The sequence below is a fragment of the Drosophila gunungcola genome, assembly GCF_025200985.1.
Source record: "Drosophila gunungcola strain Sukarami chromosome X unlocalized genomic scaffold, Dgunungcola_SK_2 000046F, whole genome shotgun sequence".
Lineage (NCBI taxonomy): Eukaryota > Metazoa > Arthropoda > Insecta > Diptera > Drosophilidae > Drosophila > Drosophila gunungcola.
Window position 1 is genome coordinate 222,616 of NW_026453192.1, and position 14,742 is coordinate 237,357.

Sequence of the window (14,742 nt, forward strand, 5' to 3'; positions counted from 1 at the left end):
TGTTTGGCAGGGCATTATCGATGTTTTTCCATCTCTAACAAGTGTCTAACTCTGACAATGGTCACACCAAAATGAACAGCGCGTTTAACGCACAATTATTAACAGTTTTAATTTCTCATAGGAAAACTAAAAAAATTAAAAAATTAAAAAAACCCAATTTAGTTTATTAGTAACTAAACATTATTATAATTTAAAACAATGTTTTTAAACACTTAATACTATTATTATGACTTCAGATTTAACAATTATCTTTTAACAATTTTGTTGGAATGGAGCATTTATTGATAAGTATAGTTATGCTAATTATAGGTCCTTGGCTGAATCATAAGGTGAGCTTCTATATAACATCTTTCCCTAGATGAAGTTAAAGTCCACGCAGTCGAGGATCACCTCTCGCATGCGCCTTTTGAAATTCGCCTCATTTCCCGCGCCCAAAAATCCGGCGCCCTGGAGATCCGTGGTGGCTCCGGCCTCGATTCGCTCGCTGATCGCCTGGAGGTCGGGCACATCCTGGCCCTGCATCGTCACGATGGGCAGGACCATCATGGCGAGGAGCAGGCCCACAGAGGCTCTGGTGGCCACCTGCTCATCGAAGGCTGGGCGTGGCAGAAGTTGCTCCACTTGCTCGTCCAATCTATGGAAAGGAAGGCTTACAAGTGGTATGACCACTGGGGACAAGTTCCTCTTACCTTTTCAGCTGCTGCCCCAACTCCTTGTAGTAGTCATCTAGTACACTTTTGAGGTATTGCTGCCTGAATTCTCTCGAGGTGCAGGTGAAAAGGAAATAGGCCAAGTCGGTGACCGGGGAAGCATATCGCATCAGTTGCCAGTCGATCAGACGCACATCCTCCAGCTCGCCGCGCTCGGATCGCTTGTAAAGGATGTTGTTGTTCCAGCAATCGCCATGGCAGATGACAGCGAAGGGTTCGCAATTGGATCCGCTACCAGGGGGAGCAGCAGCTCAAAGTACGATCCCCTGGCGAAGTAGTCCTCCAGACGAGCGCGATAGGGATCGTCCCCAGGCGAAAGCAGCGACGAAAGGGCACTACCCTTCAGGTTCTCGAAGTAGACACCCAGGGCATGGTCCTCACGTCGCTGCTCAAAGATGTCCACCAGCTGCCGGAGTGGTTGCATCCTCTCGGCAAACTGACGCTTCCCAGCCAGAGATATGGCATGTAGTTTGGCATAGGATCGAATCACCTGGCGCACATGCTCAACGGGCAGGTCCGAAAAGCGATTGTGAAGAGAGAACCCGGCGCAGGTCAGATCCTCCAGCACGATGCACTCGTTGGGCTCATCCTGACGGCACCCAAAACAGCGGGCATGCTGCCGGAAGCGATCCTCCATGGGGATCTTGCACCTCTCTTGGATCATTTCAGCCAGCGGCAGGAAGACCTCGTAGGCGGCCGTTTCCCTCAGGAAGCATGGACGTGCGAAGAATTGCTTGCGACGCACCCGATTCTGTGGCGGAAGCTTCACCACCAGGCTACCAGGCTTCGATTTTGAATCAGAGCCCACCTGGAGGCGCCATACCACGCCCAAGTAGTTGTCACCCTTGGCACTGGCTCGGTTCAAACGGAGCTCGGGATTGGCTCCCAGTTCGGGCCACAGTTGAGTGACCAGGTGCTGGAGGAACTGGGTAACCTGCTCGTTGGGAAGGTCTTCTTCTGGGGCGGAAGCACTTTTTTCCTGTTCTTTAGGTGTTTTTTTTAGGATCTCCTTGTTCTGCTCGTTTTGGGTGTGATCACCATTTGGCTGCGGTAGTGAGTCTTGAGAGAATTCTCCTGCCGAATCTTCGTCTGTAGCTTTCTCCGCCAAATCTTCAAGTTTCTCTGTCAGCTGCTTCTTGTTCTCCGGAATTTCGAAAAGCTTTTCTATCACTTTTAAAGCCTCTTCTTTTTCCAGAACATCTGTGTTTGTCTGATCTTCTAGATGTGTCACCTTAGCATTTGTATTTTTTTCCTTAGACTTTTCTTCTTTTTCTAATACCTGATCTCCGAGCTTTTCTTTTAATTCTAGGGGGTCCTCATCGAACTTTTCTGTTTCCTTGAGTTCATCTTTATGTACAACGTTCTCCTCTAAGGTTTCTTCAACCAGTTTTGCTTTCATACCCTGATATTTTCCAATAAACTTCGCTTCAGCACTTTGCAGTCCATATTCCTCTTCCTCCAAATCTTCTAGTGCCTGATCTTCCTCTGAATCTTGATATCTTAGATTATCTGGAATATCTTTTATCTCTTCCGATTTCCCCTTTTCCTTTAGTATCTTTGAGATATCCTTTGTCGGTGGCTCCTTATCCTCTTCGCGTTCAAGTGACTTCGGATTTTCTTCTAGTTTTTTTTCTATATATTCTTCTATAGGTTCCTCCCTTTGGTGATCTTCCTGCTCCTGCTCCTTCTCCGCTTCCTCATCCTGCTGCTTTTCGCTGGGCTGTTCCATTGCATACTACATACACCGCCCGGAATGCGACCCGGTTTTATAGCCCAACCAAGCCCAACCGCTACGACCGCAAGTCGAATGATGCAGTTACTCAGGTTTCATCCAGTCATCTCCCCCCGATTGCAACAATTGCTGTTCACCAAATCCGGACGCCACAGGTATTCCGCCAAGTGCGAAGCAGCCAAGAAAAGTTGAGTTAAAAAGTTAAAACTATTGAAACTTTCAGGTACTTAAATTCATTCATAGAAATAAAAAAACAAATATTAAAAAATTAAATTAAAAGAAATAGCAAAATTAACAATATAAATTTATATTGAATTTTACCATTTAAATTTAAGTATTGTTAATAAGAATAACTTATTTCTAATTTATTATACGTGACTAGAGTAATAAATAAATATGAGTCTTGAACTTGAAGCGATCGAATAAAGAGCAATTTTTTTCGCTTTTTTAAATTCCTGGTTACATGAACAAACGGTTCTATGCCGATGTTTCGCGCAGTGTAAAACAAATATTTTTAAAACTTTCATATTAAAAAACCTTGCCGATCGGAGGACTATGTTGTATATCATTTAGTAAATTTATAAATTTGATTGTTGTCGAAAAATGTTGCCTATATCTTGTTTTTTTTTTTTTACTTGCATGGTACTTTTGTATCCATTCATAAAGATCCTAATTTCTATTACCATCAAGCTTGCTGCGGTCAAAATAATAGTAAGGGGACAGTGTAGTGTTTAAAAACAATGCCTACTTACCAATATATAAAACAAGGTTTAAAAAACGTTTAATTTTATTTTATTTTTTCCAGGAAAATTAAAACTGTTAATAATATTATTAAAACTGTTAATAGTACTAAAAGATTTTATCGTTATTGTTTTGCGATGTTTTTAAACAATTTTACTATAATTGCCCAATTTAGTTTAAAGTAATACATTTATTGCTTTGTGTGCTAGTATGTTAGTACGCCTCCAAGTCGCTTTCGTTCTCCTCGCTGGTCGGAGGCTGTACATGGACCCGGGGAATGGGAGGTTTTTTTCCTTTTGCTCGGTTCCGGCGCACCGAGTATTCCAGCACTCGCACCTTCTTCTGCGGCGACCTTAGCGGCTTCTGGCCATCCGGGACTGCCAGAGTGGCTGGCTGGCAATCCAGCGACGTGATAAGATTTCGCTTGGCCGCAGCCGCCGGCTTCTCGTTGTTGGAATGTCGCCTCTTCTGCAGATTCCCCGTGCTCTTGGCGGCAGCAGCAGCAGCAGCAGCACTCGAGTTCATCTTTGACGGGGTCTTCTTCAATGAGGATGAAGATCCGTGCGATCCTTTGACGTTGCTGTTGCAGTTGCCTTTCAGCGAAAACGTATTTGGCGTAAGAGGAGCCTTTGGCCGCTTCATTTTGCTGGCCGTCATGTGGGAGTCCTTCTTTTGGGCGGAGGGCTGCTTCTTAGACTGGCGATGGACCTCCCAGTCCGCCGACATGCTCTCCAGTATGTCCACGCCGTTCACCAGGAATGGCCTGCTCGTCTGGCTCGTGTAGGCCTTCACCAGCTCTGTGATCTGCTGATCGATCTTGGGCAGCTGGCATGACATGGCCTTGCGCTGCTTCTCCTCCTTGAGCAACTGGCCACCGCGATTGTTGAATCGATTGGGATCGTTGCTTTTGGCCTCCAGGGCCGCCATGCGTGACCAGAGCTCCGCACGATTGGCATATAGATCGAAGATCTTCCTATTGCTATTGTAGTAGCTCTTCAGTTCGTCCAACTCCATTTCGTGGGCTTCCAGAACATCTTCGCTCTGGTTATCACAGCTGTAGAAGACGAAGCGCTGGCACTCCTGCGAACTCTTCAGCGTGAGAGCCCACAGCTCCTTGATCTCGAGGCGCAGCTGCTCGATGAAGGTCTTAATGTTCTTGCGCCGCATTTGCTGGCAGCGATGCAGCTCCTCGCGCAGGACATCGTAGGTGCGCTGGTTATACGACGTGGCTTCCCGCACCGGACGCATGGCGAATTCGTCCGTGATCTTGAGTCGCTGCCAAAGCAGATCTATCTTGCCGCGCATCTCGTCGATCTGCATGTGCAGCTCCTTTACCTGGTCAGCGTACTCCGTGTGCAGGAGGCGCAGCCGCTCGAAGGAGGCGGGGCTTACGCATTGGTTTCCTCGGCTGAGCAGCCGACTTTCGGTGTCCGGCATGACATGGATGTCGAGTAGCTTCATGTTGTGCCTGATGCTCTGGCGCAGCTGGTGCATCTCCTCCAGTCGCTTCTCTCGCCGATGTCCGAGCTGTTGCACATGATCTCGAAAGGAGTCCATCTCTGTGGGCAGTGGCAGTGGATCAGCGAGCAGGGACTGTGGCAGTTCGCCCAGCTCCTCGCAGAGCTTATCCTGCTGCAGCTGAAGCTCGCGTATCTCCGCCTGGCGCCGGGCCAGCTCCTCGCGCAGATGCTCGATGCTCTTGTCCAGCTTCAGCTGCCAGACGACCAGCGGCATGTCGTCTGGTCGGGGGCCAATGTCCACGGGCTCGTGAAGCAGGCGCGTCAGGTCGGAGGCCTCCGCCCGCAGAGCTGCTATTTCCGCCAGGATTCCCTGCTGCTTCTCACGGGATTCGTTTAGTAGGTCCGTGAAGAAACTGTGTGTATGGTCTTTGAGCTTGTGGAGGAACTCGTCGCAGGTCTTGGGCTCGAACATCCTCGACCACATCGCGTGCAGCTCCTCCACATGCTCGCCCGTCATCTCCACGATCTGGGCCTTTATTGTGACTGTGTTTGAAGTGTTCATAATAACAATGACGCCAGTAATTTCGATAAATTCAAACTGAAATGGCGGCCAACTATGTTGCCAGACTGTTTCCAGCCGGTGCTGCCATGTGATTTCAGTTTAAAATACCAAAATGCTTCCACAATACTATGGCCAAGGCTATAGTCAATATATTTTAAGGGCACCTTCTCTTGGATTTAAAAAAAAATCAAATTTCGTTACACAAAAATATAATTATTTCGATGTGACACGTATTTTTGAAATGTACGTCAACAAGAGGTCTTGTTATAATGATATACTTAATATACAACCAGTTGCGATGCACTTCTGTCAAGCTAGAAGGAGTAATTATTAAGGGCTAGCGAATTTTGTTTTTGTTCTGAATAATAGTTAAATCGATACCTTTTGATCGCTATACTACTCTTTCCGATCAAACCGCCACAGCAGCGGATATATATTAGTAATTTCCTTCTCGCACTCTAAAAGTGATGTACTTTCGGTGAAACAGTAAACAGTTTTCCATTCAATCAATATCATACATTTGCTATAGTTGTGATAAAGAGTTGATACAATTTACATATAACATTTAAACTTCTGACCAATTTTATAAAACCCACAGCAAGGGTAATAAAAATAAATTGTGCCGATTTTCAAAGATTTTTGAATAATATTCGCTATAGTCGTCTCCATAGCAGTGTGGAAGCATTTTACGCTTCAGCCCTGGCTTAAGTATTTTAAGCTAAAAACATATGGCAGCACTAACTGGAAACAGTGTGGCAACATTTTCGGCCGCCATTTCAGTTTGAATTTACCGAAATTTCTGGCGTCATTGTCATTCATTCGGTACGAGATCATGAACACTCCAAATGCCGTCACGATGAAGGCCCAAATCGTGGAGATGACGGGCGAGCATGTGGAGGAGCTGCACGCGATGTGGTCGATGCTGTTCGAGCCCAAGACCTGCGACGAGTTCCTCCACAAGCTCAAGGACCATACGCACAGTTTCTTCACGGACCTTCTAAACGAATCCCGCGAGAAGCAGCAGGGAATCCTTGGGGAAATATCAGCTCTGCGGGCGGAAGCCTCCGACCTAACGCGCCTGCTGCACGAGCCCGTGGACATTGGCCCCCGACCAGACGACATGCCGCTGGTCGTCTGGCAGCTGAAACTGGACAAGAGCATCGAGCATCTGCGCGAGGAGCTGGCCCGGCGCCAGGCGGAAATATGCGAGCTCCTGCTGCAGCAGGAGCAGCTCTGCGAGGAGCTGGGCGAACTGCCACAGCCCCTGCTCGCTGATCCACTGCCCCTGCCGGAGCAAATGGACGCCTTCCGGGATCGCCTCGAGCAGCTGCGCGATCAGCGAGCGCTGCGCCTCAAGGAGATGGACCAGCTGCGCCAGAGCATCAAGCACGACATGAAGCTGCTGGGCTGCCTGCCCCAGACCGACTCCGAGGAGCGTCTGCTCAACCAGGTGGAGCAATGCCTCACGCCGGAGGCCTTCGAGCGGCTGCGCCACATGCAAAAGTCCTTCGCCGACCAGGTGAAGGAGCTGCGCGAGCGCATCGACGATATGCGCAGCAAGATCTCCGTGCTGTGGGAGCGGCTCCAGGAGACGGATGAGTACGCCATGCGGCGCGTGCGCGAATCAACGTCCTACAACCAGCGCACCTACGATGTGCTGCGCGAGGAACTACAGCGCTGCCAAGCGCTGCGACGACAGAACCTGAAGACCTTCATCGAGCAGCTGCGCCTCGAGATCAAGGAGTGGTGGGATCTCACGCTGAAGAGCCCGCAGGAGCGCAAGCGTTTCTCCAACTACTACAACGACTGGTACAACGAGGACCTAATGGAGCTGCATGAACTGGAGCTGGACGATCTGAAGACATTCTACAACAAGAACAAGGACATTTTCGAGCTGTACAAGAGTCGCGCCGAGCTGTGGGCGCGCATGGAGGCCCTGGAGGCCAAGGCCAGCGAGCCCAATCGCTTCAACAACCGCGGTGGCCAGCTGCTTAAGGAGGAGCGTGAGCGCAAGGCCATCACGTCCAAGTTGCCCAAGATCGAGCAGCAGATCACGGAACTGGTGCACGCCTACGAGGAGCGGGAGAACACCGCCTTTCTGGTGCACGGCGAGAACATTCTGGAGCTGATGGCCGCCGACTGGGAGCGCCAACGTCTGGCCAAGCAGCAAAACTCGGCTCGTAAGAAGGCGCCGCCGTCGTCGGCCAGCAAGATAATGCCACCACCCGCTCCGGGATCCACGGCTCCTCGCACGCCGCGCACACTGCGCAACATGTCCACATTCTCCAGCTCCACCATGTCGCTGCGGAAGACGCCCTCGCAGCAGCACCTGCGCCCACTGAACGTGACCAAGAGCACGGGCAACCTGCACAAGCGCCTGAATCCGTCCACCAACCTCCAGACAGGCGGCCCCAAGACGCCGAACGCCAAGCGCAGCTTGATGAACACCCTAAACTCCATGACGAAGGCATCGCCGGCAGCCCTGCGCCAGCAGCAAAGCCATCAGCCGCAGAAGGCCACCAAGTCGCCGCTGAAGCGAGTGCGAGTGCTGGACAACACACTGCGGCGCAGCGGCGGCATGGGCAGGCGCAGCATTGGTACGCGCTCCAGCAAGAAGCCGCGCACCAAGTCCACGGACCAGGACCCGTCGCCCATTGACACGGACGACTACACGACCACGGATGAGAATAGCGAGCACGAGCACGAGCATGAGCACGGCGGAGTAAGCTATGAGGAGTTCCGTCCAACCAATCGCTCCTCAATGTTGCCGCGCCAGCGCCACAATTTGTTGACCATTCCACGGACGCGCCATCGCCTCCAGCGTGCAGCCATGGGGCAGGAGGAGCAGCTGCTCCCGGAGGTCAACCCCAATCTGCCGGTTCCACGGGAGAGCCTGATGGTAATCCAGCCGCGAAGACATTTCTAGTTTCTAGTTACACTGGAGATAAACTGAAATTAACACGTACCTACTAATACTACCCTTCACAGTTGGCGTTTCTTATTTGTATTTCTTTTTGTTTTGTGTTTTACTTTTCATGAATAAAAATTAAGTGTAGGAACCACTAAAACATGTTCTGTTTGTCTTAGCAAAGGAATTAAATTGTTGTACTCTAAACTCCAAATTATATGGCAGTAAAGAGTATTATAGTTTTGGTCTGTAATAATTGAAATTATTATAGACTTTTGAGATAAGTCTATTATTACTGAACAATTAACCATTTTCCAATAAACTTCTTCATAATATCCCCTATTATAAATTGTAAATTAAACTACAATTTTCCATTTGGAGCAGTTTCCATACTAATTGCTATATTAGCAATTAAGAAAAACAACAAAATAACTACATGTTTCACTATGCTTTCAGGATTTATTTACTCAATCAATTAATCATGTTAGTGGGATGGGAGCGATTTTTATTTAAATATACATGCGCACTGATGTAAGCTTTATAAAACGTTCCTTCCAACCGCCTACATTGCGCATTAAGATGTAAGCAGTTCTTATTCGACTATTACATACATATTAACACATTAAAATAGCCAGCATGGGTGGTGCCGGCGCTTGTGATGTACCCTCCAATTGGCCAGATTCCTGCTCCTCTTCATTCCGACGGCTATGTACAGAGGAAAGCTTAAGACTACACTGGAATAGTTGTGTGTTGTGTGTGTTCGGGTTGAGGTGTCCGGGATGCAGGGTCCTCGGGAGCAGGAGGACGCAGTGCAGCATAGCATTTGGTCCAGGCGATGGCTATTTACCGGTGTCGCTGCCACTCTGGCTGTGCTGACTACTTCCTCCATGGTTGTACATGAGATGCGCTAAAACCGAAAGAGATGGAGATAGTTTAGACAAGGAGGGCGATATTCTCAATATATTCAAAATATTATTCCCAAATTTGATATCAGCATTGCCATTACATTATACCATAATTTAAATGTTTCAATGGAATTTAATTTGTTGAGAGAAGAGATGAGTTTTTCTTTAAAAAAATAGTCAACTTATTAGTGCATTCATAATAAAACTAAACTTTTTCGAAAGAGGTAAGCACTATAACAGGCTTGGTTTTCTTAAGCCATTCATTTCACTCCTTGTTTTTGTGTTTCTGTGGTATTTGTTTAATTAAGTTTAAATGTCATGTAATGTCATTTTAAAATAAAACTACTTAATGTTTTATGTTGTAATAATAATAAAAATAAACAAAGCATTTTAGATTGTAAGCAGGACTAATGCATACATTTGGAATACTTCTCTTCAACATATAGTTAAAACAAACATAATACCCTGATTTTGTGCCAATTGAAAATATTTTATACAAAAATAATTGAAATAATGAAACTTCAAATTTGAACATTCCCACTCTGTAGAGCATATTTATATATCATCGTTAACTAGAATTTTAGTTGCCAAAATCAGAACATTTATGATTGCCTTTGGAGCATTGCTTACCCATAACGACTGGCGGAAAATTGAAGGCGCCAAAAGGAGCCGCCGTATTCACTGCATTCACCGCCGTCGGAGCGAAGCTGGCGCCATCCAGAGTGGTGGCTGGAGCGGCGGACGCTGACTCCTGGAGCCAGGCCGGAGGATGTGGCATTGTATGTCCCTGGTGAGTGAATGACGGTGGTCGATGATGAGCTTTCGGCCCCGCCGGCAGCAGCAGCCGCCGCCATCAGGGGATCCATGCCGGGTTGGTACCGTGCCGGCGGCATTACCACGGTGGTCAGATGCGACTGCCCGCCGTCGTCCAGCAAGCCCGTACGCTGAAGGCGCCCCGTCTTCGTCTCGATGTGCTTGTTGTGGACGCTCAAGCAGTGGTTACGCATATTGTACAGCTGCAGGAAGTAGGCGTCGCAGTGCGGACACTTGTACCGCTCGCCCGTATGCCGCCGGATGTGCGCCTTGAGGTCGTTGCTCTGCGTGAAGCTCTTGGGGCACTGGTCGCACTTGTACGGCCGTTCGCCGGTGTGCGTCCGCATGTGGATGGTCAGGTTGTAGGCCCGATGGAAGCTCTTGCCACAGGTATTGCACAGATTCGGCTTGGTGCCCGTGTGGTACCTGTAACCAAGGGATATCGGTTAGGAAACATAATAAATATGGCTTAGATTAAAATCACAATGTATGATTCCGTCACAGTATGTTCAATTATTTATATAAATGGTTATAATTGATATAAAATAGCTAAATAATAGTAAGCAAAAAGGCAATAGTTCCATTTGAGCTGAATAAATCGCAGCAGTAAATAAATTGCGTATTGAATTTGTTTGTTTCTTTACAAAAAAAAATTTAAGAATTGATAATCTAAGCATGTACTACTATTGAAATTTAAGTCTATTAGGTTATTGAACTCGTACATCTTTGTGAATTACTCTTGAAATTCAAATACATCTAAAATATTTTATTTATTTAAAATTGAATAATCTAAATATACATTATGCTTCTGCAGTTTGAGGCTTATATTCTTATCATCTTAAGCAGAACCAAACCTTAAAACTATATATTTGGAAATCACTTACCGCTCGTGGACCTTGAGATCGGTGGCGCGGGGGAAGGCCTTGACACAGTAGCGGCACTTGTAGGGCTTCTCGCCGTTGTGGCGCCGCATGTGCACGCGGAGGTAGTCGTTGCGGGCGAAACTGTCGCCGCAAATGCAGCAGAGGAAGTTCCGCTGCCCGGTGTGGGTCTTTTCGTGCTCCCTCAGCTGCGCTCGCTCGCGGAATGTCTCCTCGCAGGTCTTGCAGGCGTACAGGAAGTCGGTGTGCAGCAGGGTGTGCTTGCGCAGGTAGGTCTTGCTGGAGAAGCGCTTGGAGCAGTACTCGCACGTGTGCTCCGCCAGCTGCAGCTTCAGCTCGCTGCCCGGCTCCAGGCCCTCGCCATTGTGCTTGCTGACCTTGTGGCGCTCCAAGGAGTCCAGACGCGAGAAGGCGGCCTCGCAGAGTTCGCACTTGTGCTCCTTGTTGCTGTGCAGGCTCTGCACATGCGCCTTGAGGTGGTCGCTGCGCGCAAACGCCTTGGGACAGTGCGGGCAGTTGTGGGGCTTCTTCTCCAGATGCGAGAGCTTGTGGCGCAGCAGGTGGCAGTGGCGCGAGAAGGTGCGCTGGCATACTTCACAACGGTTCTCGGGATTGGGCTCGCTCTGCTTGTTGCGTCGTCGACGCCTGCCGGATTTGGACTTCTTTAGCGGCTTCTCGCCATCCAGCGGCTCCTCTTTAAGCCGGAACTCTCCATCGTCGTCTTCCCCTCCGTCCTCGTCGTCGTCCTCATCGTCATCAAGGTCGCTTTCATCGTCGACGAACTCCCCCTCGCTGAGCGGCAGTTCTCCGCCCACATGCAGCTTCATGAAATCTTCCATTGCCATTGCCTCGTCCTCGCTGCCCACAAGATGGCTCTCCTCTTTAATGCTGAACTGGGTCTCGCTGATGGCAATGGGCTCATCTGAAAGACGTGCAAAAAGTTAAACAGAAACACGTTTAGCAGTAGGAAACTCACTTTTCACAGTCCGATCAATGGAGCCCTCGGCTGGAGCTTCCGCCTTTTCCCGCCGCCGACGCTTCTTCTCGAGCTTCAACTGCATGGCCAGGTCAACTTCCTCCGCCTCCAGGCAGGGCTCTGGCTTGATGTGCAGCCACAGCGTTTGATTGGCCACGTTGCCCTCTTCGTCCTCGTCTTCGTTGCTGGAAATGGGATTCGTATTGCACTTGAAGGCATCAAGCCCGTCCTCCTCGTCGTCCTCCTCGTTCAGCAGCACCTCGGCGGAGACGAGCTCATCCCCGCCATCGCTCTGCATGGTATTGTCATCCGCCGCCGGCCAGGTGCGCAGCAGGTCCTCCTCCACGTCCCGGTGCTGATTTCGCATGTGGCGCAGCAAATGATCCCGACGGCTGAAGGTGCGCTGGCAATGGGCGCACTGAAGGCGAGCGGTCTGCTCGTGACTCCGCGCCAAATGGCTGCGCAGCTGTCGGAGATGCGGGAAATGCTGCGGGCAAAACTTGCACTTGAATTCCTCGACCTGAGTGCCCTCCGTGCTGGGGCCGCCTGTGCCCGAGCCAGTGCCCTCCTTGGTCGTCCTATGCACCTGGTTGCGGTGCAGGCGCAACTCCAGGCTGTTAAGAAACTGGTCGTGGCACATCTCGCAGGGCAGCAGGGCCACCTGATCCGTCTGGCTGGCCGCCTCGGCACCGCGCGTCTTCAGCTGGGGCGAGCGGCCCAGCAGGGCCACCAGCGAGCAGTATGAGCGCTCTGCGTGCCGCTTGAAGCGGTAGGCGTGGCGTGCCGCCTCCACGCAGGAGCCGCACATGTGCGGGGGCATCCCGTCGTGCCGCTGGCACTGGTGCAGCGTGCACTCGTCCAGGATGCGGGCCAGATTGGCGCCCTCCTCGACGGGCGCGTCCTCGAATATGAAGTGCAACTCCTCGCCGTCCAGCGATGCTTCCCTGAGGCAAACGCGGCAGACGCGCTCCGCATCCATGGTGTGCAGGGCCAAATATTTACTCCCTGCCGGCTGACTTTGCGACTCCTCCTGACTCCGAGTGCCCGGCTCCTCCTGCTGCGGATGCAGGTGCGGCTCTTCCGTTGCCATGGCTGTTTCGCGTCCTGTTAGGTCCTTGCTATCGCATGTGGGGCGTCACTAATTAGCGCAACTGCTGCTGCTGCTGCATTTCCTTAATTTTCTTTTTTTTTTTACCAATACAAGAAGAGGCGTTTGTTGTGACCCCAGATCCGGTCATACTGGGTACGCCGTTTTCTGGATTACCGAGTACGGGCCCACTAAATATCGATAGCAGCGTGCCGATAATTTCAAGCCAAATCTGGCTTGAGTTTGCACTTCAACTCACAATCAAATAATTTGTATACTTTCTTTTGTTGCATTTATTAATAGTGATGAGATTAGTTATTGTTTCTTTTTGTTATTATTTAAAACAATTAAAAACAAAGAAACAACACAGAATAATGTTTTCAATTTTTAATTTATTTTTGTTTAAAATTTTTAAGTACTTTACAACTTATTTGTATTACAATTTTTACAAAATGGCAATACCGAAACTGTTAAAAAACATTGAAAACAAATTTTTAATTCAATATAAGCATTAATGTTGCCCGTAATAAAAATTTTATAGTAGTTAATATAGCTTAGAGCTAATTAATGTATTGTAAACGCGATTAAAATCACTACAACTGTATCAAAAATGTTATTATTTACAAGATTCATCATTATTATATATCATTTATAAGGCTGCAATTTCTTTTCCAGCTCCCGCGTCTACAATCAACGTCAACTGTCCTTGTGTCGGATTTACCCAGGCGGCGGGAAACTCCTTGTCCAGATCAACAAATACGCGCTGAAATGAAAGTAAAACAAGAAAAGAAGTTTATTTTAACGAAGATGATAAAAATTGTATTGTTTACCTTGACGACGCCGGCTTTCCCAGCGCCCGTAACCACGAAGGTGACATCCCGGGCGTTATTGATTAGCGGCAGGGTGAAGGTGATCCGCTCGGGCGGCGGCTTGGGCGAGTTCCGGATAGGGATGACCAGGCGCTGTGACTCCTGGAGAGTGGCTGGCTGCTCGGGAAACAAGGAGCAGGTGTGTCCGTCGGGTCCCATACCGAGGAGCAGAAGGTCGAACTGCGGCAGGCATCCGCAGCCCCCTTGACCCTTGACCTTTGCCTCGTAGTCTGCGGCACAGTCGTCCAGCGACTTGGTGACATCGGCCCGGATGAACTGCGAGTCCCGAATGCCCGGCAAATGGGTCAGCCACTCGGCTTTGTAGGCACCGTAAGTGGAATCACCATCATCCAGGGGCACATACCGCTCGTCGCAGAAGAAGAACAACCACTTGGCGGTGTTTAAGTCTCCAAGCTTCAGGGCTTTTGTTAGCAGCTGGATAAGGGAACCTCCTGCATGTGGAATTAGACACTTGACTTTGGGAGTGAAATTTCACAGATCGCACCTGGCAAGGTCACTTCAAGTTGGGCTTATCAGCACACAAGCACTTGACTTGCCTGACCCCGATCCTCACCTGAAAGTCCCACGCTAAACTTGTCCTGCCTGTCCAACGCCTCCTGGGAGCAGCGCTTCAGAAGATCGGCTAACACCTGCACCAGTTGATCCTCCGAATCGGCCGGTATTACCTTCAGCGGACTCTTTCGCTCCGACATATTGCTGATAATGAAACCCGACTCGACTTCGATTTCCATAAATTACCTTTCCTGCTGCCAACTATCGATTACCAACTTGATGAAATGGTAATAAAAATATTCAACAACATTTAAATTTTTAACACTTAGTGCTCAATAAAAGTTTTTTGAATATCAGATTCTTTTAAAATGCATTACTTTGTCTAGGACTTTAATTAATTTCAATAACATCTCATAAACGTATTCATTAACAAATTTAAATAAAGTATTGTCACATTAGGAACATTTAGGTTTTATTTCAATAAACAGCTAGAGTGACAAAATATAAAAAAATTAAAAAATGTTATGTTAAAATGCTTATATAATTTTGAAAAACATTAATATGGGTATCCTCCATAAATTAAAG

At 48.6% G+C, this 14,742-nt stretch overlaps 5 protein-coding genes across 5 annotated transcripts; 1 reads left to right on the forward strand and 4 right to left on the reverse strand.

The window, feature by feature from the left end:
- Positions 1–233: 233 nt before the first annotated feature.
- Positions 234–2,455, reverse strand: LOC128260953 (uncharacterized). The gene is given in 3 exon segments (XM_052994330.1): positions 234–634; positions 690–945; positions 948–2,455. Coding segments are annotated over 3 exon segments (2,028 nt in total). The 5' UTR covers positions 2,440–2,455; the 3' UTR covers positions 234–354.
- Positions 2,456–3,294: 839 nt separating this feature from the next.
- LOC128260957 (protein regulator of cytokinesis 1-like) lies at positions 3,295–5,253 on the reverse strand. Its single transcript, XM_052994334.1, has one exon. It carries the CDS (start codon positions 5,203–5,205, stop codon positions 3,397–3,399), a length of 1,809 nt encoding a protein of 602 aa, XP_052850294.1. The 5' UTR covers positions 5,206–5,253; the 3' UTR covers positions 3,295–3,396.
- Positions 5,254–5,957: 704 nt separating this feature from the next.
- LOC128260951 (protein regulator of cytokinesis 1-like) lies at positions 5,958–8,273 on the forward strand. Its single transcript, XM_052994324.1, has one exon. The coding sequence runs from the start codon at positions 6,038–6,040 to the stop codon at positions 8,129–8,131; it is 2,094 nt and encodes a 697-aa protein (XP_052850284.1). The 5' UTR covers positions 5,958–6,037; the 3' UTR covers positions 8,132–8,273.
- Positions 8,274–8,546: 273 nt separating this feature from the next.
- Positions 8,547–12,916, reverse strand: LOC128260948 (zinc finger protein 420). Its single transcript, XM_052994322.1, is given in 5 exon segments — positions 8,547–9,020; positions 9,649–9,760; positions 9,762–10,257; positions 10,716–11,634; positions 11,689–12,916. Coding segments are annotated over 5 exon segments (2,685 nt in total). The 5' UTR covers positions 12,779–12,916; the 3' UTR covers positions 8,547–8,952.
- A 366-nt stretch (positions 12,917–13,282) lies between these two features.
- On the reverse strand, positions 13,283–14,422 carry LOC128260968 (probable 6-phosphogluconolactonase). The gene is made up of 3 exons (XM_052994348.1): positions 14,219–14,422; positions 13,606–14,096; positions 13,283–13,538 (listed from the first exon to the last, which is right to left on the reverse strand). Exons 1-3 carry the CDS (start codon positions 14,394–14,396, stop codon positions 13,425–13,427), a joined length of 783 nt encoding a protein of 260 aa, XP_052850308.1. The 5' UTR covers positions 14,397–14,422; the 3' UTR covers positions 13,283–13,424.
- Positions 14,423–14,742: the final 320 nt, after the last annotated feature.